Source organism: Oncorhynchus masou, chromosome 21, assembly GCF_036934945.1.
Source record: "Oncorhynchus masou masou isolate Uvic2021 chromosome 21, UVic_Omas_1.1, whole genome shotgun sequence".
Classification (NCBI taxonomy): domain Eukaryota; kingdom Metazoa; phylum Chordata; class Actinopteri; order Salmoniformes; family Salmonidae; genus Oncorhynchus; species Oncorhynchus masou.
The window spans coordinates 32,252,502-32,276,461 of record NC_088232.1 but is presented as its reverse complement, the minus strand read 5'-3'; the positions used below and the strand labels follow the sequence as shown (position 1 = coordinate 32,276,461).

Here is a 23,960-nt window from a genome sequence, read left to right as displayed (position 1 = left end):
TCCAAAAAAGCACTGTAGCGGTCTCATGTTTTAGGAAAAACTTCCCAAAATGATTTACAAGCCTCAACTAATGGCAGTGGATTATATTGAATTACTATTGTTTCTGAAACTGAGCATTTACAGGTGTATTGCAATCATAGTATACTATTGAGATGTTTAATCCAGACTGCCTCGTCCATGCTATCAGGGATCCTTGGGATGTTTCAACTCTGAAGTTACCTGATTGATGTTGAAATGTTAAATGGTGAGTTTAGGCTAGTGACTTCCCAATGATTCTGAATAGCATTTACCCTGCCTGGTCTGCTCACCTTTTGTTTTTCTTCTTCCAGATCCAGGCCCTCTATTTCACAGAAGGTGTTGGTGTTGTCACTACAACCTCACAATGTTCCTAGTTCGTGTTCAATTAAAAAAAATGAACATCCACATCAGATAGTTAGTTAGGCCAGTAACTATTTAAATAGACAAAACATATTCTGTATCACGTTTATGTCTGCGTGCAGCGCAACGTTTGACGCCGTGGTTGGTCCTCGCTGACGCTGCTGTCAAATGGCAACTGCCAACGCTCAAGAAGGAAACTCCTCCCTGTTGACAGCACGTTCCGTCCCCTTCTCAGCGCAATGGTTTCTTGGATAATCTCTAGACTTGTGGTGTAAGTATTTTTTTTAAATCACATTATTCTTTCATAAAAATCCCACCTCGAGATAATGCCGTTTGCTGTAAATATGCGTTTTTCCGTGACACAAGATGCATGACAGCAGTGGCCGCTTTATAGCCTATGTAGGCTACGTCTTAATTCTGAGCAGAGACGGTGACTCTGGGGTTTGAGGCGAGACAGAATATTGTGCTCTGTTTATGACTTATTCCTTATTTCAATAAGGCATTTTTTTTTGCCTTATTTGATTTAATAGTCATATCACATTTAAAGGGTCGGTGAATATTTTGACTATTATGTATTTACATGCGTTTTTATTGAATTCCAGACAAAGAATTACGTGATTGCCCAAATTAAATATGTATATTTCTATGTCTGCTCATGCAGCGCTATGCATGTTGAAAATGATCAAGCAACAATAATGATGTAATCGATAGGGGATTTCATACAGTAAATTCAAATATAACTATATAATAAAATGCTTTTATAAAGCACAGAGCAGTGGTAAGCAGAGCTATTTTATATTACTTGATGTCCTTTATTTGGAAAACAAAGGGATGGGTCACCCCTCTCAGGTTACAATAAAAGTGTTGTATATATTTCTAAGACTTTATTGCCGCAAATGTTCTGAGTCATCCGAATATTTAAGCACTTTAATGTATGGAAGCAGAATTATAGACTCCACTGGTCATTTCTATTGTGTTGTAATATGGCGAAATGATTAAACGTGTTCACAACATATAGACTTGGAGTTAGCCAAATCTCAAAATAGCACGTCAATTAAATTTAGGTTACAATATCATATTACATTGCTGTTTCGGACGTGAGGCTCCAAGTGTCTTCTGACTTGGCATTCAAAGCTCTATATAGACTATCCAACACATTTTATTTGTTCTTCTGAGGTCTTAAGTAGAAACACTGAGTGCATTTTGTTTTGAGTGACCTTGTGTGTTTAACAACTGTATGGTTATACAGGCCTATGTAGGTCAGTAATTTGAGCAGGTCACACTCACAACTGTTGCCATACTGTTGCTTCAAGCCAAGGGGTCCCCCTGTCTGTTATAGTCATACACAGGTGTCGTCCTCATGTGGCCTTGTTTAGTAAATTCGAATTTTAAATGTGCACATTTTTTTCTGCTCACTCATTAGTTTTAATTGTTGTTGAAAATATGAGTGTCTTCATGTCAATTGCACATTCAACAATATGAGCGGAATTGGAAAATAGTTGCGCACGTAAAACTCTGACTTGTCTAGCGGGGACCTCTTTGATTGCAAAGGAAGTGCGCATGGGACTGTTCTCAGATTCTCCTCATTTCTTGGAATATGAGCCACTCCCTGTGGATGTATTATTTGTTTATATAAACATTATGCATTCAATCAAATCCAAAACAGTTTTAACACAGTAAATTCGTCACAAACCCAATACCCATTACTGCGGAGTTGGAGGACATATTGATTTTCATTTATTTCGCCTTTATTTAACCAGGTAGACAAGTTGAGAATAAGTTCTCATTTACAATTGCGACCTGGCCAAGATAGTATAGCTTATACATCAAAGTTATACAAATAGAGAGTTGTTTGTTTTTTGGACAGTTGTTTACCAGTAAGTTTTATTTGCTTTTAGCCCCATAAATGTGTGTGGATGTGCTGGACAAGCACTTATTGCATAAGCTAATGACATGTTTTGTGTTTTCCAGGCTTGTATTTGGCACACTATATCCTGCATACTCCTCATACAAAGCTGTCAAGTCAAAGGATGTGAAGGAATATGTGAGTATTAGCAACATTATGAAAAAAGTGACAATGAAACTATAGTCTGGGTTTATTATGGGCCAGTTTCACAGACCCAGCCAAATCGTGGACTGAATTACATGAACCAGGACTAATAAGAATTGAGTTTAATATTCCTGAACTATTATGTATCAGACTAACTATGACAGTTATTCTACTTTTAAAGGTGAAATGGATGATGTACTGGATCATATTTGCACTATTCACCACCATGGAAACCATCACGGATATATTTATCTGTTGGTAAGTTAATGCTGTATTATAAAATACCTGTTTTGTTTATGTATAGTATTATTTTAATTGTTTTCATATAATTCGTTATGAAGTCCAAAATATTGTTCTGCAATAGTACTGAGTCACATAACATTGGCCTACATAGGATAGTCACGAATGATGATGGTATTGTAATGGGGAGTAGATTTTTTGAATGCTCTGATTGCTGTATTATTCTTCCCTTCACTGTAGGGTTCCTTTCTATTATGAGCTGAAGATTGCCTTTGTGGTATGGTTACTGTCTCCTTATACAAAGGGGTCTAGTGTTCTATACAGGAAGTTTGTTCACCCGACACTATCTTCAAAAGAGAAGGTGAGACCAGTGCATTAGTACTTTTTTCTTTGTCCTCTTGAAATGTTTTATAAGGTGTCTTCTGTACTATATATGTTTTAAATGCGCTGCTAATCATTTTAATGACAGGATTTGATCAGTGTGACAGTGATCGATTATCCGAAGGAGAGGTTGGATTGTCCTAGCTGGTCATGTTTTGGGTGGAGGGGCATAAGGAAACGGCATGGTTTTTCCTTCTGTTCCTTTCCTTTTTCCTTTTTATTTTGGGGTCAGGAAACACATCAGAGTTGAGAGGGGACCAACACTGGGACCCAGTGTCAGATGAAAATGAACAATAGCACTGATTCTAAAAGACAATCAACATGTCCACTCTTTATGTGTGAAGAAACGTGTGTTGCTAAAGAGCAATCTCAAGACCTATAGCGACCATGTTCATTACAAATAGTCACAACATGTATTGTTTAAATACAGTACATCAAATCTGTGAGTGTGTTCTTCACATGGCCTGCCAATAAAAACATAATTAATATGTGTGTTTTCCTCTCTGTCCAGGATATTGATGACTATCTCTGCCAAGCAAAGGACAAAAGCTACGATACTCTGGTGACTTTTGGGAGGAAAGGTTTGAACGTAGCAGCCACAGCTGCAGTCCTGGCAGCGACAAAGGTAATGCTGACTATTTCCATTTCTGATGTGTCCTGGGAGAATGGTGGGGTGAAGTGATGTTTTTCTGTGTACATATATGTATAATTCATAGTGTTCATGTATTTTGTCTCCCACCCAGAGCCAAGGAGTACTGTCAGATAGACTACGAAGTTTCAGCATGCATGACTTGTCCGCCTACCAGTCCGACCCAACTGAGTTGGACTCTGGATCTGTCCCGAGTCAGTCTGCAGCTGGACAACAGAGGGCCAGGACCATGATGCGCAGCAAGTCAGAGAGTGGCTACACCAAGGGTGAGACTATACTGCCACATACACTTACATCACTAACCAGGATACAGACAGAATGAATGACATAGCCAGGTTTGGGATGTGATTATCCTATTGCACATAATTTTTCCATAATACAATTTGATCACCTCTTAGATAACTACCATGTAGTAGCTAAGTAGCAATATGGTAACACTGAAAAGGGTATATACTGTACAATAGGCAATTTGTGTACACCTCTAGCATGTCTACTAGTACGGACTAATAGAGTAAATATTTACTAGTACACATGCTAGAGGTGTACACATTGCCAATCGTATCTAATTTGCCTTTAATTTGAAGCAGTGAGCAATATGATGCAGTAAGGTATTTAAGTTACTAACTAGGGAGTTAAACTGTACTCATTGTTTCCATATTATGGTATATTTGGCAAATAATGGTTTTACCACAGCACTAGTGAAAACAATGAGTACAGTTTAACTCCATAGTTAGTAACTGAAATACCTTACTGCTTAGTATTGCTCATTGCTTCAAATGAAAGGCATTAGAAATGTTGACACTCCTAAAAACAGGTCTGTTTCCTCTGCTTAAACAAACATGATCATATGGCCTCTTTCCTGTTTAAGCCTGGAGATAATAGTTCTGTGCCCTGACTTTCCTTAGTCCCCCTAATCCCACATACAGTGCCTTGCGAAAGTATTCGGCCCCCTTGAACTTTGCGACCTTTTGCCACATTTCAGGCTTCAAACATAAAGATATAAAACTGTATTTTTTTTGTGAAGAATCAACAACAAGTGGGACACAATCATGAAGTGGAACGACATTTATTGGATATTTCAAACTTTTTTAACAAATCAAAAACTGAAAAATTGGGCATGCAAAATTATTCAGCCCCCTTAAGTTAATACTTTGTAGCGCCACCTTTTGCTGCGATTACAGCTGTAAGTCGCTTGGGGTATGTCTCTATCAGTTTTGCACAACGAGAGACTGAAATTTTTTCCCATTCCTCCTTGCAAAACAGCTCGAGCTCAGTGAGGTTGGATGGAGAGCATTTGTGAACAGCAGTTTTCAGTTCTTTCCACAGATTCTCGATTGGATTCAGGTCTGGACTTTGACTTGGCCGTTCTAACACCTGGATATGTTTATTTTTGAACCATTCCATTGTAGATTTTGCTTTATGTTTTGGATCATTGTCTTGTTGGAAGACAAATCTCCGTCCCAGTCTCAGGTCTTTTGCAGACTCCATCAGGTTTTCTTCCAGAATGGTCCTGTATTTGGCTCCATCCATCTTCCCATCAATTTTAACCATCTTCCCTGTCCCTGCTGAAGAAAAGCAGGCCCAAACCATGATGCTGCCACCACCATGTTTGACAGTGGGGATGGTGTGGTCAGGGTGATGAGTTGTGTTGCTTTTACGCCAAACATAACGTTTTGCATTGTTGCCAAAAAGTTCAATTTTGGTTTCATCTGACCAGAGTACCTTCTTCCACATGTTTGGTGTGTCTCCCAGGTGGCTTGTGGCAAACTTTAAACAACACTTTTTATGGATATCTTTAAGAAATGGCTTTCTTCTTGCCACTCTTCCATAAAGGCCAGATTTGTGCAATATATGACTGATTGTTGTCCTATGGACAGAGTCTCCCACCTCAGCTGTAGATCTCTGCAGTTCATCCAGAGTGATCATGGGCCTCTTGGCTGCATCTTTGATCAGTCTTCTCCTTATATGAGCTGAAAGTTTAGAGGGACGGCCAGGTCTTGGTAGATTTGCAGTGGTCTGATACTCCTTCCATTTCAATATTATCTCTTGCACAGTGCTCCTTGGGATGTTTAAAGCTTGGGAAATGTTTTTGTATCCAAATCCGGCTTTAAACTTCTTCACAACAGTATCTCGGACCTGCCTGGTGTGTTCCTTGTTCTTCATGATGCTCTCTGCGCTTTTAACGGACCTCTGAGACTATCACAGTGCAGGTGCATTTATACGGAGACTTGATTACACACAGGTGGATTGTATTTATCATCATTAGTCATTTAGGTCAACATTGGATCATTCAGAGATCCTCACTGAACTTCTGGAGAGAGTTTGCTGCACTGAAAGTAAAGGGGCTGAATAATTTTGCACGCCCAATTTTTCAGTTTTTGATTTGTTAAAAAAGTTTGAAATATCCTATAAATGTCGTTCCACTTCATGATTGTGTCCCACTTGTTGTTGATTCTTCACAAAAAAATACAGTTTTATATCTTCATGTTTGAAGTCTGAAATGTGGCAAAAGGTTGCAAAGTTCAAGGGGGCTGAATACTTTCGCAAGGCACTGTATCTATTCCAGTTTGTGGTATCTGACTGCAGGTAAGTCTCCACATGGCTGCCAGGCAGGCTCTGGACCAGTGCTATTCAAACCTTTACCATTTGGGACCCCATCCCAAATCTGACCACACAACATTAAAATCAGTCCATTTACATTTTCACATCAATAAATAACCTTCAATTCATTACATTTTCTCTCCTATCAAAATGAAGAGAACCAATAAATACATTTAACTCACTGAAATTGTATTTTTCAAATGATTTTTCTCAACAACAACAAAATGATATTGTTCCATGAAAAAAATAATTTTTGCAACCCCACTGCAATTCCCCCGATTTGAATATCAATGCTCTAGACTCACCTGAGAATGCTACATGTTTAGCTTTTATCATTGAATGACCAGAGCCTGCTCTCCAGGGGCCATACTAGTTCAGTGTTCCATGTCTCATTATACAGTATGTGTTGGGACAGTCCCAAAGTCTCTTTGAGATTCACTTTGTTTGGATTGATTAGTCTATTTTCCAAGAAGTTAATAATAACCACAAGGTGAAAAAGAATGCTTTTGCACCATGGCTCTGTTAAAAAAAATTGTTGTGGAGGACTGTAACTATTCCTGTCAGTGGCTGTACTGTGTGGATCATTAACACATTTTCAAATTATGTTTGAAAAACGTGTTTTATTAACTTACCACACCTTATTGTAGAATATTTCCAACGTGATTATCTGTGTTTTCATAAAAACAACATGATATTAGCTGATAGGTCAACCAGCATCCTTCATATTGAAAGAGCTGGTTTATGAAAGGCTATTTTGGCCTTTTGCTTTCCATTTCCATGGCATATTGAATGATGAGATGGAAATCCAGTGTACTCAACATGGTTCTGCAGAGACTAAATGAAGGGCCGTGAAGAGGAGTCCTCGTCCGTATAGCATTGTTATGCTTGTTTTCCCTGTGAGAGAGGGAATCCCATATCTTTCAGCGTTATTCTAGTCCTTATTCCCCTGCCTGCACACATGGTCCTTTTGATGTCTGCTCCGGTGCTCTGTGTAGAGAACAACAACCACCCTACTCTGCCCCTTAGAACTCATAACAACCTCTCTGTAGTGAAGCTACAGCACTTCAATAATTATAGTACAACATTTCACTGCTGCTTTCAGTGTACATTCGGATGTGTGTCTGTTAATTTTTCACCACCGTTGCTTCTCACGGTGCAGGGCAGGATTTGGACATGACTGAGTATGAGGTGTTGAGATTCGACCAGTGTGACACCAAGGAGCTGCTGTCCCACACTATTACACCCCCCAAACCCACACTCCCTCCTTCACCCTCCCTGACCCCCCAGCCCTCTCCACCTCCATCCCTTGCACCCCCAGCACCAGAGCAGACTGAGGACATGGGGGGGGGAACGTCAACAAGCACCCCACAGTTCAGGCTGATTAAGAGGAAGGCGCCTGAGGTACTCCTTTAAACTGGCTGGCCTACTGGCATGTGATTCTAACTTCCCCTGAACTGGACTGTGGTGACTAACACACTGGGTCCTCGTGGCACGGTACCATTGCAAAAATGAGGACGGAAGATCATTTTCTGGCTGAAATTAGTTGTACCGTTATGATACAAATTAGTTTCTAATATGCATTTCTATTTTTAGTGGACTGATGAGTGTATGAATTTATGTTGTTTTGCAGTATTGTTTCACTGCTGATATGACTTTGCTGTTGAATGTAATGGAAGTATTGATTTGATTGCATGTATTGATTTCCCAATTTCCATAGAAAACAAGCTGGAACAGGCCTCTGAAAAGAACATTCCAGGATTGCTTTCTTTACCATGTGTCAACTCATATTTCCATAATGTACTAAGTGTTAATCTTGTGCCCAAACTGACAGTAGATATACAGAGCATGCATATCAGACAAACGTTGTCAGACCACAAATCAGGAATAAAGTGGCATTTATTGCTTTCAGAACCGTTATGGTTAATCAGTGCCCCATCTCTTTTTTTCTCCATCTGTCTTTCTAGCCTCCTCCTAGGGACATAAGACCTCTCACAAGATCCAGGACTGCCCAGCTGCCTTCAAACAGAGAAGCCATGTGATTTTGTGTGAACGCTCCCAAGACCACTTTAGCTGCAAGGAGAAGAGGGTAAATAAGGAAATGTGGCTAAAAGCTAAATGCATAAAGCAGCCTTGTTTTAGAATAAGGAAACCAAAGTGACTTGTGACCCTCTATCTTAATATATATGACATCTGGCACATACTGTACAGTAAAGGAGACACTTGGTGGGTGCCATCAAGGTAGCACTCAAGAGTGGGCTCCATACCTTACAGACATTTGGATTGACTTGTCGGTCATTGAATATGTTTTTGTATGTATGTAAAGTGTGTGTATTTATCATTTAGTTTTTTTATATACTATGTTTAGAGACAAATGCATGTATGTGTCTCTGGTCATTAGTGTCATAAAACAGAATGTATTGTTACTTACATCTTTTTGTGGCTACTTGGTCACTGTTTGAGGTAGCATCAGTCATCAGGAGCGTAGCAGGGTGAAATACTCCGTAATGAAGGATATGGTTGTCCACTCCCTCTCTTGGGTTTGTAGGCAGAGCTTTAACCTGGCAAACACAATCTGTACTGACAATTTAACAGGACACAGAATATTGAAATGAATTGTCCTGTCAGGTTAGTATAACTCCTCAAAGGTGGTATTTATTTATGAGATAAAATAGCAGTGGTAGGACTTAAAAAATGCTGATTATTATTAATCAAATGCAAGTAAGGGCTCTATTCAGTCTGTATCGCTGAAGCATTACAGATTGTGCGATAGAAATGTGAAGGTAATATCTGATTGAGCCGACATATGCAGTGTTTATCGTGAATAAAGTCTTCACTAACGTGGGAACATTGTCTTTAAATTGAAATCACGCTGTAACGCTGAACTTCCACGCTACGGATTGAATAGAGCTCTTTACATTTGACATTTGATTATAACGCCTTAAATCATTCAAATAAAACATTGAGTACCTGGTACTACAGAAACAGTAATATCAGTACTTGTATTTCTTGCAAAGAGCACTAAAACATCATGAAAAACATAACTATGACTGTCATTGACTATTGGCACGATCCACTATGTTCAGAGTTACTGCAACTGTTCCAGTACCATGAAATGGCAACAAAAAACAACTTCAGATATGTAAAAATGTTTTTTTCCTTTTTAGTTCACTGATCACCATGTTATTTATCATTATCAAAATTATTATTATATGGGATTAGTTAGTATTCAAATAAAGAAATTGCTCTATGGGGTAGAAATGTTGACAATCTCATAACTTATCTGGCATTCAAGTCTGTCATTCAATTGCTTTGTAAAAGTTTGTGTTATTCATGCCTTATAGACATCACTATACATTTGAGTATTTTCCGGTTTAGCACACAAAACATGATTTGAAGTGTATAGCTATTGTATAACAAAAGATAGCCAGTGGCGAGAGCTATATACTCTGGTCCTTCTCAGAGTCTAAAAACACTGTGCAATACTCTGCTTTCACTGAGAAATTGTCAACTCACACTTCTTTCTCAAAACTCATTTCTCAATGTAGCCACAACTGTCGACCTGTCTTTTCCCAGCCATTATGAAGAGATTAATTACTAATTCTTCTCTCAGACCCGCCTGTTGCCTATATCTATGAGGGCATAGCAATTACACTATAGTTGGGCAGGTTCCTAACCTTTTGTAAATTACATGAATATCGGGAGTGTTTTTGCCAATGGTAGTAACAAAGGTGAGTGACATACGGTCTTTAAATGAACATTTCTGCACTGTAGGTATGTGAATTCACTTAGATTGAACCCTCTTGGCTATTACACAATGCATCACTGAATCTGTGAATTATACTTGGGGTTTGGGCAGAATTGATTTTAGTTCACTGTTCTCAATACATAAATTAAGGCTTCTCAGGTGTGTGTTCAGTTTACATCAAATTCAATCACTTTCTGGTAAAAAAAAAGATTTTGGTATACACTTGTTTGCACATGGAATTATCAGAGAGGTTCCTTCTCTTGGGGCACATTTTTTTTAAATATTTGTTGCAACTTTAGTTTTTGGTGTTGTGTTGGAATGTGATTGCCCTTTCAAATAAAATGGATCAAAATAAAGTTAATCATGTTTTTGTTGCTATCTAGCAGCACACAGATCAATAAACGAAAGTCATATGAAAATGATTTACTACAGAGCATTGGGTGAATTAGTTTAGTTTTTATTTGCTTCTGTGATTGCCTTGCCGATTTTACAATGATTCTGAAGTGCTGAATATTTTTTTCAATATTCTTTTGAAGCACTTTGTGGCAAGGTCAGGAGAGTTATTCTTATGGACAAAATACATGTTTCCACAACCTTGAGTCAAATAAATTGCATGAGGAACATGTCTGACTGATGGCCTCAGAGTAAAAAGTACCTTCTGGCAGACCAGAATCTCCCATGATGCTCAAACCTTATTGTGAATTTCTGAAAAAAAGATGACAGACCAGGATGAGCTAAAATGACATGTGCTTTCTCTGTATCATCAGTGTTTCTGTTGGTGAATTGATAACAGCCAATAAATATGAGACAATGTGACACCATGGCTTATGTATTTTGTATTATATTTAAATGTAATAGATTAATACATTTGAGTTAATTTATTCAACAACAAACAATACAGTGATCATTTTATTCATCAATTGCCCAAATCTGCATTTCACTCTACATTGACCAAAATGACGCTGTGAACAATGTTATTGTGTACAATGAAATTTGATTAATCAATTGCAAATGTACACACATCTCAGAGTGGGAAGGACAATTCTAGCCATTAGACTTTTAGGTTGACACGTTCATGATATTTCTTGTAGGGATCATTGACAAACCAGTTCCTCCTCTTCCAGAATTTTGTGGTCATTTTGTCCAAGAGCTTATTCTGTGTTTTGTTACAAAACACATGCTCCCTTAAACGCTTCTTTCTGGCAGGCAACTTCTTCCACAGTTTTTTCTTGTATCCAGCCTATTGAGAATCAGCAGTAAGTGTCAATTTGAAGACAGAGGAGAAACAGATAGCCAACACCACAACCTTTATCGTTTCAGAACCTAAGGAAAACAGAATGAGAGACTTGTACATTACCTTGCGTCTAATCCACAGGCCACAGTGCAGACGCATGAACCTCTGCACCACTGACTTCACAGATTTCCTCTTCCCTTTTTTCACACTGATGTACGTGAGGTTTCTGCTTGGTTGCTGGACCAGGCTGGGAATGAGAGGTGCAACCCTGCAAGAACCAAGCCCCACCCAAATTAGTAATACAATTGTTGTTGTTGTTTTTAAATGTTAATGTTTCATATCATTCAAAGAAACAAAGCTTGGGGATATTACTCTCATCTTATTAATTTAATTGATTAATGAATCTTTCAAAAACAATTGAAACAAAAGCTGTCTAGCTAGCTAAATTAATAGTTTTAAAAAAGCTAATCGCACTTGATGCAATTGAATCAGCACGATATGACTTTTCTGAATCTGATGAGCAGTATATATGCCTAGCCCTCACCGTTGCAGGATGCTCTGCTTGGGTGTCTGGAAGCCTTTGGCGGACAGAGAAGCCCATGCAGGAGTAGTGACCTGAGACCTCTGGACAGTTTGACGATTGATTATGGTGGAGAACCGACATATCTGCTGCCCCCTGGCAAACAGAGTCAACGGCCTCATCAAGCCTGTACATGCAAAAATAAATACATTTCTAAAATTAGGTAAGCTATATCTTGTTCAGTATCACCACACTCGCTACATCGCTAGTTACACAGCTAGCATCATGAGTATGTGCTGGCATTGGATAACCTTAGCCTGCGCTAAGCTAATAATAACCACGAATGTCGACTCGTTAGGCAAGCAATTAGCTAGGTATATAATCAATAGAATCTACACAAAACTTTGAATTCCTCACAGGTAAAAGCTCAATGATGTAGCAACAAATTACATACCAGGGACGTTCCTGGCCATGATGGCTGCCATGTTTCTTGTAATGCCGCTGTGAAGCAGGCAATAATAACAAAGCACTTCCGGGTCACGTTTTTTTGGGGAATCATTCAGAATAAGAGTTCCAACCTGTATACTTCGTACTTTATTTGTATTTATTAGGGATCCCCACAAGGCAGCAGCTAGTCTTTCAGGGGTCCAAACGCATTAAGGCACGTACAATCGCACATTAAACAAAATATAAAACTGTACATCATATAACATTATTACATCACTACATATCTACAATACAAAATACAACCATACAACAATATTACAATGTACGTGTGTGTTGAGTGCGTGTGCTAGCGTGTGTCTATACCTGTGTTTGTGTGTGTGTGTGTCTCTTCACAGTCTCCGCTGTTCTATAAAGTGTATTGTATCTTCTTTTTTTTCAAACTGATTCTACTGCTTGCATCAGTTATCTGATGTGGAATAGAGTTCCATGTAGTCATGGCTCTATGTAGTACTGTGCGCCTCCCATGGTCTGTTCTGGACTTTGGGACAGTGAAGAGACCTCTGGTGGCATGTCTTGTGGGATATGCACAAGACATTCCACTAGACAGCTCGGTGCATTCAGCTTGTCAACACTTACAAAAACAAGTAGTGATGAAGTCAATCTCTTCTCCACTTTGAGCCATGAGAGATTGACATGCACATTATTAATGTTAGCTCTCCGTGTACATTTAAGGGCCAGCTGTGCTGCCTGTTCTGAGCCAATTGTAAATTTCCAAAGTCCCTCTTTGTGGCACCTGACCACACAACTGAACAGTAGTCCAAGTGCAACAAAACAAAAGTATTCCTTGCCACCCATTCTGAAACTAACCGCAACTCAACTGTTAAGTGTTGCAGTTATTTCACACACTGTAGTAGGTGATGTGTATAATGTTGAGTTATCCCAATACATTGACACACTTGGTTTACTCAAAGCCAGTGGCATGTCATTAGTAAAGATTGAAAAGGGGGGCCTAGACAGCTGCCCTGGGGAATTCCTGATTCTTACTGGATTATGTTGAAGAGGCTTCCATTAAAGGACACCCTCTGTGTTCTGATAGACAAGTAAGTCTTTATCCACAATATAGCACGGGGTGTAAAGCCATAATAACATATACGTTTATCCAGCAGCAGGCAATGATGTATAAAGTCTAACAAAACAGCCCCCACAATTGTTATATCATACATTTCTCTCAGCCAATCATGAATAATTAGGGTGAAAATGGAAAATGTGCACAATTATTGATATATTTTTACTAGTTATAAAATAATGTAATGTATTTCTATGAGATATGTGAGTTATTTGTTTATTTAAAAACAATTCAAAGTAAAAGGGGGGTCCATTCTACTCAGGAGCACTTCTACTTAACAAATCCACAGAGTTTACACCCAGAGGACCCAGTCTGGTTTTATTAAGGGTAGACATGTAATAATATCCGACTAGTATTGGACTTGATAGACTACAGTGAGCACATTATTAGAAGACAGCTTTATTTTATTTGTAGACTTTTACAAGGCTTTTGATACAGTTGAACACAATTATTTGGTTTTGGTCAATATTTTCAAAGTGTAATTAAGACACTTTATAATAATAGTAATAGCTCTGTTCAATTATCCCATGGAACCTCACAGAAAATAAATATTAGACGCATAATTAAACAAGGATTCCCAATTTCTCCTTTCTTATTTTTATTGGTCACACAAGTAATGGCACTTCACATCAATAAGGATCGCTTTAGGGCTATTCTGATACAAGATAAAGAGATCAAATTTTACAATTGGCTGATGACACCACCAATTTTTAAAAGATCATTGAAGTCGGGAAAGCTATAACTTCGGTCTGTATCCTGTTTTATACACTAGTAATTATATCATAACAGAATTTCACTTGAGAGTAGTGCATGGCTATGCTTTATTCCAGTCAGAGTCAGTGTTTTTCTCTAAAACATACAAATATAATTTTCTTTTAAATAGCATAGGTCAAAAACATTTCTATTGATGAACATAGATGTGATGCCGTTCAAACAGAAAATAAAATATAACACATAGTATCTCAGATCACCAAAATGATTCATATGTATAACCAGCAAATAGATTATTTCTGTGACAGAGGGGAACATTTACTTAAAACAATCTTCAAAGCATAAGTTAAACACCCATCAATGTCCCATGACTGAATGCATTTACAAACATCAACAAAAGTGATTTTCATAACACAAGGGGTCCACCAAGTCCTTATAGAGGCCCGCAAGCTCCATTTTCAACCCTCCTAAACCATCCAGTGTGTGCCTCTTTAAACCATTTACCTAATTAATCTAAAGGAATGCAAAGGTAAATTCAATTGATGACATTTTTTCTTATTTTTAACAAATGTAACGGGATCCACCATCACTAAAGCACAGAATACAGATGAAAAACACTTCTGCTTGTTAAAAATACATCTAGAAGATATAAATCACAGGAAAGCTGGTGAGTTATCAAAAGTACTCAAATGGACATTCGGTAAACCATGGCTAGGATTTGGTGTCTGCTTTCTCTTATGGTCCATTAGTCCACAACTGAGGCACATAGACTTCCCTTGATTCTGCTCTAAAAGCCAGACATTTCACCCCAATAATAGGAAGTATCAGATGAGGGTGGGGACATGTTCACCAACCAGCATATACTGGCTCGGCGTCACATGGGATCCCGTAGTATACACCTTGCGGCCTCTCTTTGGTTAACAGAAATTGTCGCGAGAGGGAAAACTCTCCACCTGTGTCTCGCATTCGACACAACACCAGTAGGATGACAAAGAGTAGGGCCACTGGACCAGAGAAAAGAGAGAAACAATACATCAATAGTGTATGCAAAAATACTAAAAAGGTCACTTACTACTACTCGATTACTTCAGCATGATTTATATATTTCACCTAGTTTTTTTCTACCGGATGTGGCCTCGAGATCAAATGACCTATAAGCATAATTAAATAATATTTGGATATTTGTAGTGCCAAGAAAGTGCATAAAAGTAGTGTAATTGGAAGAAATAAACAAGGTTCATGTCAATGAACAACTTTTCTTGATTAAAGGGTCACTAAAACCCCAAGTAAATATGTGAATTTCATTATGACAGCTTGACAAGGGTTTTCAACATCTAACTGGTAGCCTAAAGTTCAAACCACTTTTCTCCCACTACACCAAAATGTTAACGTGTCTTCAGACATACCCCCTCCTCCAATGACAAGTAGAGCAATGGTGATAGGGGCCAGCTCGCAGTCCTCCCCTGCCTTGCGGAAGAAGGTCTCCATGCAGTAACCTGGAGCAGTGCTGCCTTCAGGACAGAAGGCAACACCAGGGCACCGGATGGGGTTCACGTCTGGACTCTGTGGGACAGATGAAGTGAGCCCTGCTCATTAAAGTTGGTCAGGAAATCCCTTGGGGATAGTTTCAGTATTAGAGGTGTTTACAGGGAATAAGAGTTGTGGTACTGACTGGGCAGTAGTGGTTTTTGGGGCAGAGGTTACAGGTCTCCTGGCCCCAGTGGATCTGGAAGAAGCCGCTGCTGCAGATTTGACACATACTCTGATGGGGAGCCTTGTGCAGGCCTGTCCAAAACCAATCATCCATTTAAAACTGTCTGAGTCTGCTATTACGGTGTACTACCTTCACAAATTAGAACATGCATGCCTTCCTTTAGTGTGTTTATAGATGTAATCCATTTAGTGCCAGATAACCCTTCTGTAAATAGAGCTACTTCAGTCATAGACTATACAGACATAGTTAAAGATTTACTTGATATTAGATTGAATGGAACATTCTCAGCCACAATTTTAATATTTTAATACACTGAATAGCACAGTTGATATTTTTGGCTGGCACTGGCAGTTACCTGGACGACAAGGTGTGCACTCCTTGGCAGCAGCCTGGAGGGACTCTGTACCAGCAGGACAGATCTGACACAGAGCACAACTGGAGGAGCTGTGGGAGTGACAGCCATAAGGTTGCAATGAATAGGGAATAACTTATTTAGAAATACTGTTTCATACTGCTGGCTATCACCACCCGTGTCTGATCACTGAACTATTACAATAATAATATATTCAATGCCCATTAATAAACCTATGAATCTGCCAGTCTGTGTGTCTGTAGGTGTTTTGGGAAGTAAGACTGTTAGCATGAGAGGGGAGCATGTGATGTTAGATCTACAGACAAGCAACAGTCTGTGTGTCTGTAGGTGTTTTGGGAAGTAAGACTGTTAGCATGAGAGGGGAGCATGTGATGTTAGATCTACAGACAAGCAACAGTCTGTGTGTCTGTAGGTGTTTTGGGAAGTAAGACTGTTAGCATGAGAGGGGAGCATGCGATGTTAGATCTACAGACAAGCAACAGTCTGTGTGTCTGTAGGTGTTTTGGGAAGTAAGACTGTTAGCATGAGAGGGGAGCATGTGATGTTAGATCTACAGACAAGCAACAGTTTGTGTGGATTATCAAGAGTTCATGTAGATCCCGCTGCAGTGCATACCACATTAGTTTAGGAATCACAGATCTAAGGTGACCATGAAGGGCAACATACTTGCAGAATGTTCCTCGTTGACATGGACTGCACAATGTGGCATTTTGTTGAGACATATAGAAACCTGAAAATATCAAGTTCCATTTTTTTTTTGTTAAACACAGGAAATGAAATATTTCTAAAGTCTTGGTTTGTTTAAATGTGCAACAAATAACTGAAGTCCAGCTCTTATACAGTAGAGCTGATTGTTTTTATCAGTTGTTACACATTTTTTATTCACTCCTTTAACTTTCTCTCTGCCTATGTGCATGGCTGTACAAAAAAATACAATTCACAACACTATAATATAATCACTGTAATAGTTACAAGTAAGTTATTATTGAAGTGCTTATACAACCAAAACAGAACAAATATTGATATAAATACCTGGAGAACAACTTTGGCAGGAGTCGGAGCCTGTGCTGTTGCTGTAGGAGCCTGCGGGGCAGGACTGACACACAGGGCTGCCGGTGAAACTGCAAGAGAAGTGGATCAATGCAACAGTGGTCTACAGAATGTTTGTGAATCGGCTATGCCCTCAGTCGACAGAGACTTACTTGATGTAAAAACCCTGGCTGCAGGGCAGACATCGCTGTTGTCCAGCCAGACTCTGAAAGTACCCTCTGGAACATGGGAGGCAAGCCCCAGTGAACAGACACAAACCTGGCTCACGGCAGCAGGAACACAGGAGGGTGTCTGGGGGATGGATCAGAAGTCTATTATTGAACAGGCTGTGTTGTTTGCAAGATTTACCATCTTAATTTTACAGTTTGGCCAAATGATCTTTCACGTACTCTGTAGAGGCCACAGGCCAGACAAATGGCAGAAGTCAAATAATACAGCAAAGCTGTCCACTTAGCATACCATAAGAACAAACATCCTTGGTGTTAAAAATAGATGTCACATGGGTCGCTCTGGATAAGAGCGTCTGCTAAATGACTTAAATGTAAATGTAAATACTACATTACAGTGCTGCAACAATTGGCTGTGGTGTGTTTCTACCTAATTTATAGGTTGTGGTGATAAATATAACAGTCTACACAGGAAAATTATTGAAACGTTGTAGCTAACAAAAAGAGCACTTTTCAAAGCAGTGAGCTAACATTTTGTTCTCTACTACAGCAAAACACAGTGACAATAAAAAGCTTTTGAGGAGGTTTATTTAATTCTCAGTCTCCCTCTCTCTGCCAGGCCTGGGTAAGCAAGCCCATAGTTCAGATTCACCTTTGTCGGAGTAGGACCCTGGGAGACAGGCCTCACAGAGGGCAGAGCAGCCTGGGGATGTGGTGCTGAGGATCATATGGGGGGTTGCTGTCACTTTCTCATTGAATGTAGGGGTCTCACTGACTGTAGGGGTCTCACTGACTGTCGGGGTCTCACTGACTGTGGTTGTTTCTGTCACATTCTCAATGAATGTGGTGTTCATCACAGAAAGACTGAGGATCGGCGCCGTCGTCTGGCTCACCACCACACCTGTTATAACAAGACAGACCTTCAGAGAAATAGATCGAGAAACAGGAGAAAAGTAAACATTCCCAGCCTCTCTCTAAGTAGCAATGTGGTAGATAAAAAAATCCCCTGTAGCATTTGCCTATTTATTCACCTTTTTTAACCAGGTAGGCCAGTTGAGAACAAGTTCTCATTTACAACTGTGACCTGGCCAAGATAAAGCAAAGCAGTACGACAAAAAACAACGCAGTTCCACGTGAAAAACAAAAGTACAGTCAATAACACAATAGAACAATCTATATACAATGTGTGCAAATGGAGTAAGGAGGTAAGGCAATAAATAGGCCAAGAGTAGTGAAGTAATTACAATTTAGCAAATTAACACTGGAGTGATAGATGTGCAGATGATGTGCAAGTAGAAATACTGGTGTTCAAAAGAGCAAGAAAGTAATTAAAAACAATATGGGGATGAGGTAGGTAGTTGGATGGGCTATTTACAGACGAGCTGTGTACAGCTGCAGCGATCGATAAGCTGCTCAGAGAGATGATGTTTAAAGTTAGTGAGGGAGAGAAGTCTCCAACTTCAGAGACTTTTGCAATTCGTTCCGGTCATTGGGAGCAGAGAACTGGAAGGAAAGGCAGCAAAAGGAGGTGTTGACTTTGGGGATGACCAGTGAGATATACCTTCTGGAGGCCGTGCTACAGGTGGGTGTTGTTATGGTGACCAGTGAGCTGAGATAACGTGGAGCTGTACCTAGCAAAGACTTATAGATGACCTGGAGCCAGTAGGTCTGGCGACGTATATGTAGCAAGGGCCAGCCAACGAGAGCATACAGGTTGCAGTGGTGGGTGGTATATGGGGCTTTGCACTGTGATAAATGGATTGCACTGTGATAGACTGCATCCAGTTTGCTGAGTAGAGTGTTGGAGGCAATTGTGTAAATGACATCGCCAAAGTCGAGGATCGGTAGGATAGTCAGTTTATCGAGGGTATGTTTGGCAGCGTGAGTGAAGAAGGCTTTGTTGTAAAATAGGAAGCCGATTTTAGATTTAATTTTGGATTGGAGATGCTTAATATGAGTCTGGAAGGGGAGTTTACAGTCTAGCCAGACACCTAGGTATTTGTAGTTGTCCACATATTCTATGTCAGACCCATCCAGAGTAGCGATGCGGGCGATCGGTTGAAGAGCATGCATTTAGTTTTACTAGCATTTAAGAGCAGTTGGAGGCCACGGAAGGAGTGTTGTATGGCATTGAAGCTCGCCTGAAGGTTTGTTAACACAGTGTCCAAAGAAGGGCCAGATGTATACAGAATGGTGTCGTCTGCGTAGAGGTGGATCAAGAATTGAACCTTGCGGTTTTCCCATAGAGACTGCCAGAGGTACGGACAACAGGTCCTCCGATTTGACACACTGAACTTTGTCTGAGAAGAAGTTGGGGAACCAGGTGAGGCAGTCATTTGAGAAACCAAGGCTGTTGAGTCTGCCAATAAGAATACGGAGATTGCCAGAGTCAAAAGCCTTGGCCAGGTCGATGAAGACGGCTGCACAGTACTGTCTTTTATCGATGGTGGTTATGATATCGTTTAGTACCTTGAGCGTGGCTGAAGTACACCCGTGACCAGCTCGGAAACCGGATTGCACAGCAGAGAAGATACGGTGGGATTCAAAATGGTCAGTGATTTGTTTGTTAACTTGGCTTTCGAAGACTTTAGATAGGCAGGACAGGATGGATATAGGTCTGTAACAGTTTGGGTCTAGTGTGTCACCCCCTTCGAAGACGGGTATGACCGCGGCATCTTTCCAATCGTTAGGAATCTCGGACGATACAAAAGAGAGGTTGAATAGACTAGTAATAGAGGTTGCAACAATGGCGGCGGATAATTTTAGAAAGAGAGGATCCAGATTGTCTAGCCCAGCTAATTTGTACAGGTCCAGGTTTTGCAGCTCTTTCAGAATATCTGCTATCTGGATTTGGGTGAAGGAGAAGCTGGGGAGGCTTGGGCAAGTCGCTGTGGGGATTGCAGAGATGTTGGCCGGGGTTGGGGTAGCCAGGAGGAAAGCATGGTCAGCTGTAAAGAAATGCTTATTGAAATTCTCGATTATCGTGGATTTATCCGTGGTGACAGTGTTTTCTAGCCTCAGTACAGTGGGCAGCTGGGATGAGGTGCTTTTATTCTCCATGGACTTTACAGTGTCCCAGAACTTTTTGGAGTTAGAGCTACAGGATGCACATTTCTGTTTAAAAAAGCTAGCCTTTGATTTCCTAACTGACTGTGTGTATTGGTTCCTGACTCCCCTGAAATAGAGCACATGACCTGGGAAGCTAGATATTCAAAACCCATATAGGCTAATGGGTCAAAACACTGATTAGTATGGTTCAGAAGACCAAAAGTTCATTGGTGATTGGTATTTGATGGCGTACCCCATTGCAGACATCATGTGACACCTAACCTTCCCCTCACTACAATCAGATTATCTTTCAGTAGACATCCACAGATTTCAACCCTTAGTGTTTGAGGAAAATCCAGCAATAGGCCTTTGTGGCTCATTCTCCAAAGAGGAGTATGAATTAAAAGCCTTGTTCCTGATCAAAAAATGGCAAAAAGTTCCAGCATGAAAGATTTTAGATGTCTACTTGCTCATTCCTCTGATATCTTACAATGATTTTGCCATTCTGAATCACACCCACCTGATCTATTTCACAATGAGGTAGCCAATGTTTCACAAAAAGTATTTCAAAGTAAGTTTTCTTTAGGATATGTAGCCATTTGTGGTGTGTGTAATGTGGCACTATTAAACACCTTTAACACAAGATATCATGGTGTCTGGCCTACAGTGAGTTGGGGAAAGAGAGCAGCAGCACACAGAGACGTTATTGTGGCAGTAATCACATTAGCAGTGAGCTGAGCTGCTTTACTGAGAGAAAGACACCCTCTTCAAGAAATGCAATTATTCAAAAACAGGTCATGAGATTTCACCTGGTTTATACTCCAAAATGCTCAGAGTTGGCCAGGGCCCTCTGTTTATACTGTACTGTATATTATATTGAGTTTAGATTGCCAGAGCATGGGGAACTGCTTGGGTAATATGTGTTAATTGAACACTAGAATGACCTGCAGGGCTTGATGAATAGGTCCTAAAGGCCAACAAATGTCACCTCACAATAACAGTTGAATGTCAATTAACATTAACTTTAAATGCTGCACTTATGCAGCATTGTTGCAAAGCAGTGTGTAATGTTAATGTTGCATTCAGACATTTAAGAACGTTTTGAATCAGAGAATAAACCATGGATACCATGGTGTGTAAAACTTTTAAAAATCAAATCAGAATTGTGAATGATAAATTGAATGGCGTGCCTAAGAAAAAGTCTAGCCAAAGTTCATAAACAGAAAAATATCTACATAGTTGCACTAGTGGGTGAGTACCTCAAACAATCCCATGTAGAATTGTCTTCAGTCATAGGTTGCTAAAAAGCAGTCAGTGTTGTTTGCCATGGGTGTATTCATTACGCCAATTATGTTGCAAAACGTTTCTTAAACTGAAAGAAACTAAACGGGGAGGGACCTACCTGAATCTGTCCAATAGAAACTCACGTTTCGTAACTGTTTGTACTAATGATTACGCCCCCGTTGACAAGCCAAGACAACAAACCACCAACCTTACCTAGCAGACAAGCGGCAGCTATCGCAGTCAAAACTCCCCAACATTCCATACTCCAGATATTATCGTCAAAGTCACAAAAACGTGTTATAGAATTTCATCCCTGACGGTTGTCTTTCTTTTAGTGAAGTCCACCGGGAGTTGCTTGTTTATGGTTGCTTGTCGGGCTCATCGATGTCATATGACAAAATACAGATCATGTGATTTTACTTAGAAGTTTTGGCAGATATCTGTATATTGACGAGATGCTCATGTCTCCGCACTAACAATGGGAGTCGTCCCAAATACCGGAAAGCAGGCGATACAATTAGGTCCAAAATAAATCCATTGAAACGCTTTGGGTTTATTTTGAACAGATTTAGCTCAATTTTGGGAGAGTGAAATCTCCCGCTTTGCCTCTTCCTCTCTGGTTTCGATAACGTCAAAGCGCAGCCGCAGAATAAAATCATGCAGATAATCTGGTGCTAAAATAATAAATTAAAACAAATTATTATATATAATTTATTTTCTCGGGGCCAAAGTGTATTACAGTGAAACTGTACTTCCTGAATTCGAATTGTCCCCACCCCATTCTATTTTCAATGTGTGTATACATTTTTAAATGGGTCACATGAAAGTGATGTAGTCTATGTTCTAAAACCAGACATAACGCACATTTAAATTCACAAAACCATTTAAAATAAACAGTTCTATGACAACGTTGTACACCACCAACAATATACTTCCATAATGTGCAGCAGGGTTGGGTAGATTACTATCTAAATGTAATCCGTTACTAGTTACCTGTCCAAAATTGTGATCAGTAACATAATTTTTGGATTACCCAAACTCAGTAAGGTAATCTTTTTGCATTCAGTTACTGTTCGATTACTTTCCCCTTAAGGGGTGTTAGAAGAAGACAAACATGTATGTTACCAATTTATAAACATCTGTTGCAGGATACATCATTGTTAAAGTATACAGAGCTTGCCATAATATGGATGTTCAATTTTACTTTATGAGTTGGTTATGTAGACTTCTTCTAACCCCTCGCTTTCTACTGCATATAATAACATGATTAAATTATATCTTTACATTAATATATATAATTTCTCAGTCCAAAAATGGATGTAGCAACAACAGATTGCCCCTTTAAGTCTATCAAAAGTGTGTGAGTTTGAGCATGTCCCCATTGGAGTTTTATTCCAATGACTGGGATCCGAACTATGCAGCTGTTGCAAGAGCGTATTTTTCACTGGCTGTCCACTGGTTTCAAAAACAATGATTGATAGGCAGCTTAAACCTCTTGAAATCAACCACATTCCCATTTATGCAAACTTAAGATATAAAGGAAAATCCCATTAAATAATAATAAACAAACAAAGAACATGTAATCAAACCTTTAAAGCAAGTCTCCTGCAAAAAGTTCCAAAAATTGGAATACTGTGTAAGAGCCTCTAGCCCTGCCTCTAGCCCTGCTCAATATGCCTTAACCAACCATGTTGTTCCACCTCCCATATATGCGATGACATCACCTGGTTTAAACGTCTCTCGAGACTATATCTCTCTCCTCATTACTCAATGCCTAGGTTTACCTCCAATGCACTCTCTTCCTACCATAGCTTTGTCTGTACATTATGCCTTGAATCTATGCTATCGTGCCCAGAAACCTGCTCCTTTTACTCTCTGTTCCGAACGTACTAGACGGCCAGTTCTTATAGCCTTTAGCCGTACTCTTATCCTACTTCTCCTCTGTTCCTCTGGTGATGTAGAGGATAATCCAGGACCTGAAGAGCCTAGCCCCACTTCTACTCCCCAGGTGCTCTCATTTGTTGACTTCTGTAACCGTAAAAGCCTGGGTTTCATGCATGTTAACATTAGAAGCATACTCCCTAAGTTTGCTTTATTCACTGCTTTAGCACACTCTGCCAACCCGGATATTTTAGCCGTGTCTGAATCCTGGCTTAGGAAAACCACCAAAAACCCTGAAATTTTCATCCCAAACTATAACATTTTCAGACAAGATAGAACTGGCAAAGGGGGCAGAGTTGCA

The 23,960-nt window shown here is 39.7% G+C and overlaps 3 protein-coding genes across 4 annotated transcripts; 1 reads left to right on the top strand and 2 right to left on the bottom strand.

The window, feature by feature from the left end:
* Positions 1 to 223: 223 nt before the first annotated feature.
* LOC135508158 (receptor expression-enhancing protein 1-like) lies at positions 224 to 8,729 on the top strand. Its single transcript, XM_064928174.1, has 7 exons — positions 224 to 649; positions 2,350 to 2,422; positions 2,610 to 2,686; positions 2,909 to 3,029; positions 3,561 to 3,674; positions 3,793 to 3,964; positions 8,264 to 8,729. Exons 1-7 carry the CDS (start codon positions 618 to 620, stop codon positions 8,272 to 8,274), a joined length of 600 nt encoding a protein of 199 aa, XP_064784246.1. The 5' UTR covers positions 224 to 617; the 3' UTR covers positions 8,275 to 8,729.
* Positions 8,730 to 10,867: 2,138 nt separating this feature from the next.
* mrpl35 (mitochondrial ribosomal protein L35) lies at positions 10,868 to 12,312 on the bottom strand. Its single transcript, XM_064928175.1, has 4 exons — positions 12,253 to 12,312; positions 11,823 to 11,985; positions 11,402 to 11,546; positions 10,868 to 11,284 (listed from the first exon to the last, which is right to left on the bottom strand). Exons 1-4 carry the CDS (start codon positions 12,281 to 12,283, stop codon positions 11,096 to 11,098), a joined length of 528 nt encoding a protein of 175 aa, XP_064784247.1. The 5' UTR covers positions 12,284 to 12,312; the 3' UTR covers positions 10,868 to 11,095.
* Positions 12,313 to 13,762: 1,450 nt separating this feature from the next.
* On the bottom strand, positions 13,763 to 22,331 carry LOC135508156 (proprotein convertase subtilisin/kexin type 5-like). Of its 2 annotated transcripts, none has more exons than XM_064928172.1 (9): positions 21,932 to 22,331; positions 18,039 to 18,306; positions 17,372 to 17,510; positions 17,202 to 17,290; positions 16,836 to 16,899; positions 16,152 to 16,240; positions 15,755 to 15,867; positions 15,489 to 15,645; positions 13,763 to 15,086 (listed from the first exon to the last, which is right to left on the bottom strand). In XM_064928172.1, the coding sequence occupies exons 2-9, from the start codon at positions 18,238 to 18,240 to the stop codon at positions 14,929 to 14,931; spliced, it is 1,011 nt and encodes a 336-aa protein (XP_064784244.1). In that variant the 5' UTR covers positions 18,241 to 18,306; positions 21,932 to 22,331; the 3' UTR covers positions 13,763 to 14,928. The 2 variants fall into 2 exon arrangements, with proteins under 2 accessions (XP_064784244.1, XP_064784243.1); XM_064928171.1 differs by having other exon boundaries at positions 18,039 to 18,287.
* Between the last annotated feature and the right edge of the window lie 1,629 nt (positions 22,332 to 23,960).

Bases quoted from the DNA above. Each gene is read 5' to 3' on its own strand.
- mrpl35 (XM_064928175.1), bottom strand. From the start codon at position 12,283: ATGGCAGCCATCATGGCCAGGAACGTCCCTG. The intron at 11,986-12,252 runs GTATGTAATTTG...TTGCATGTACAG, and splicing joins CATGGCCAGGAACGTCCCTG to GCTTGATGAGGCCGTTGACT. The intron at 11,547-11,822 runs GTGAGGGCTAGG...TGGTTCTTGCAG, and splicing joins AAGCAGAGCATCCTGCAACG to GGTTGCACCTCTCATTCCCA.
- LOC135508158 (XM_064928174.1), top strand. From the start codon at position 618: ATGGTTTCTTGGATAATCTCTAGACTTGTGGT. The intron at 3,030-3,560 runs GTGAGACCAGTG...CTCTCTGTCCAG, and splicing joins CACTATCTTCAAAAGAGAAG to GATATTGATGACTATCTCTG. The intron at 3,675-3,792 runs GTAATGCTGACT...TCTCCCACCCAG, and splicing joins CAGTCCTGGCAGCGACAAAG to AGCCAAGGAGTACTGTCAGA.
- LOC135508156 (XM_064928171.1), bottom strand. From the start codon at position 21,980: ATGGAATGTTGGGGAGTTTTGACTGCGATAGCTGCCGCTTGTCTGCTA. The intron at 17,511-18,038 runs GTGAATCTGAAC...TCCATCCCCCAG, and splicing joins AGGGTCCTACTCCGACAAAG to ACACCCTCCTGTGTTCCTGC. The intron at 16,241-16,835 runs GTATGTTGCCCT...TCACTCCCACAG, and splicing joins CAACGAGGAACATTCTGCAA to CTCCTCCAGTTGTGCTCTGT.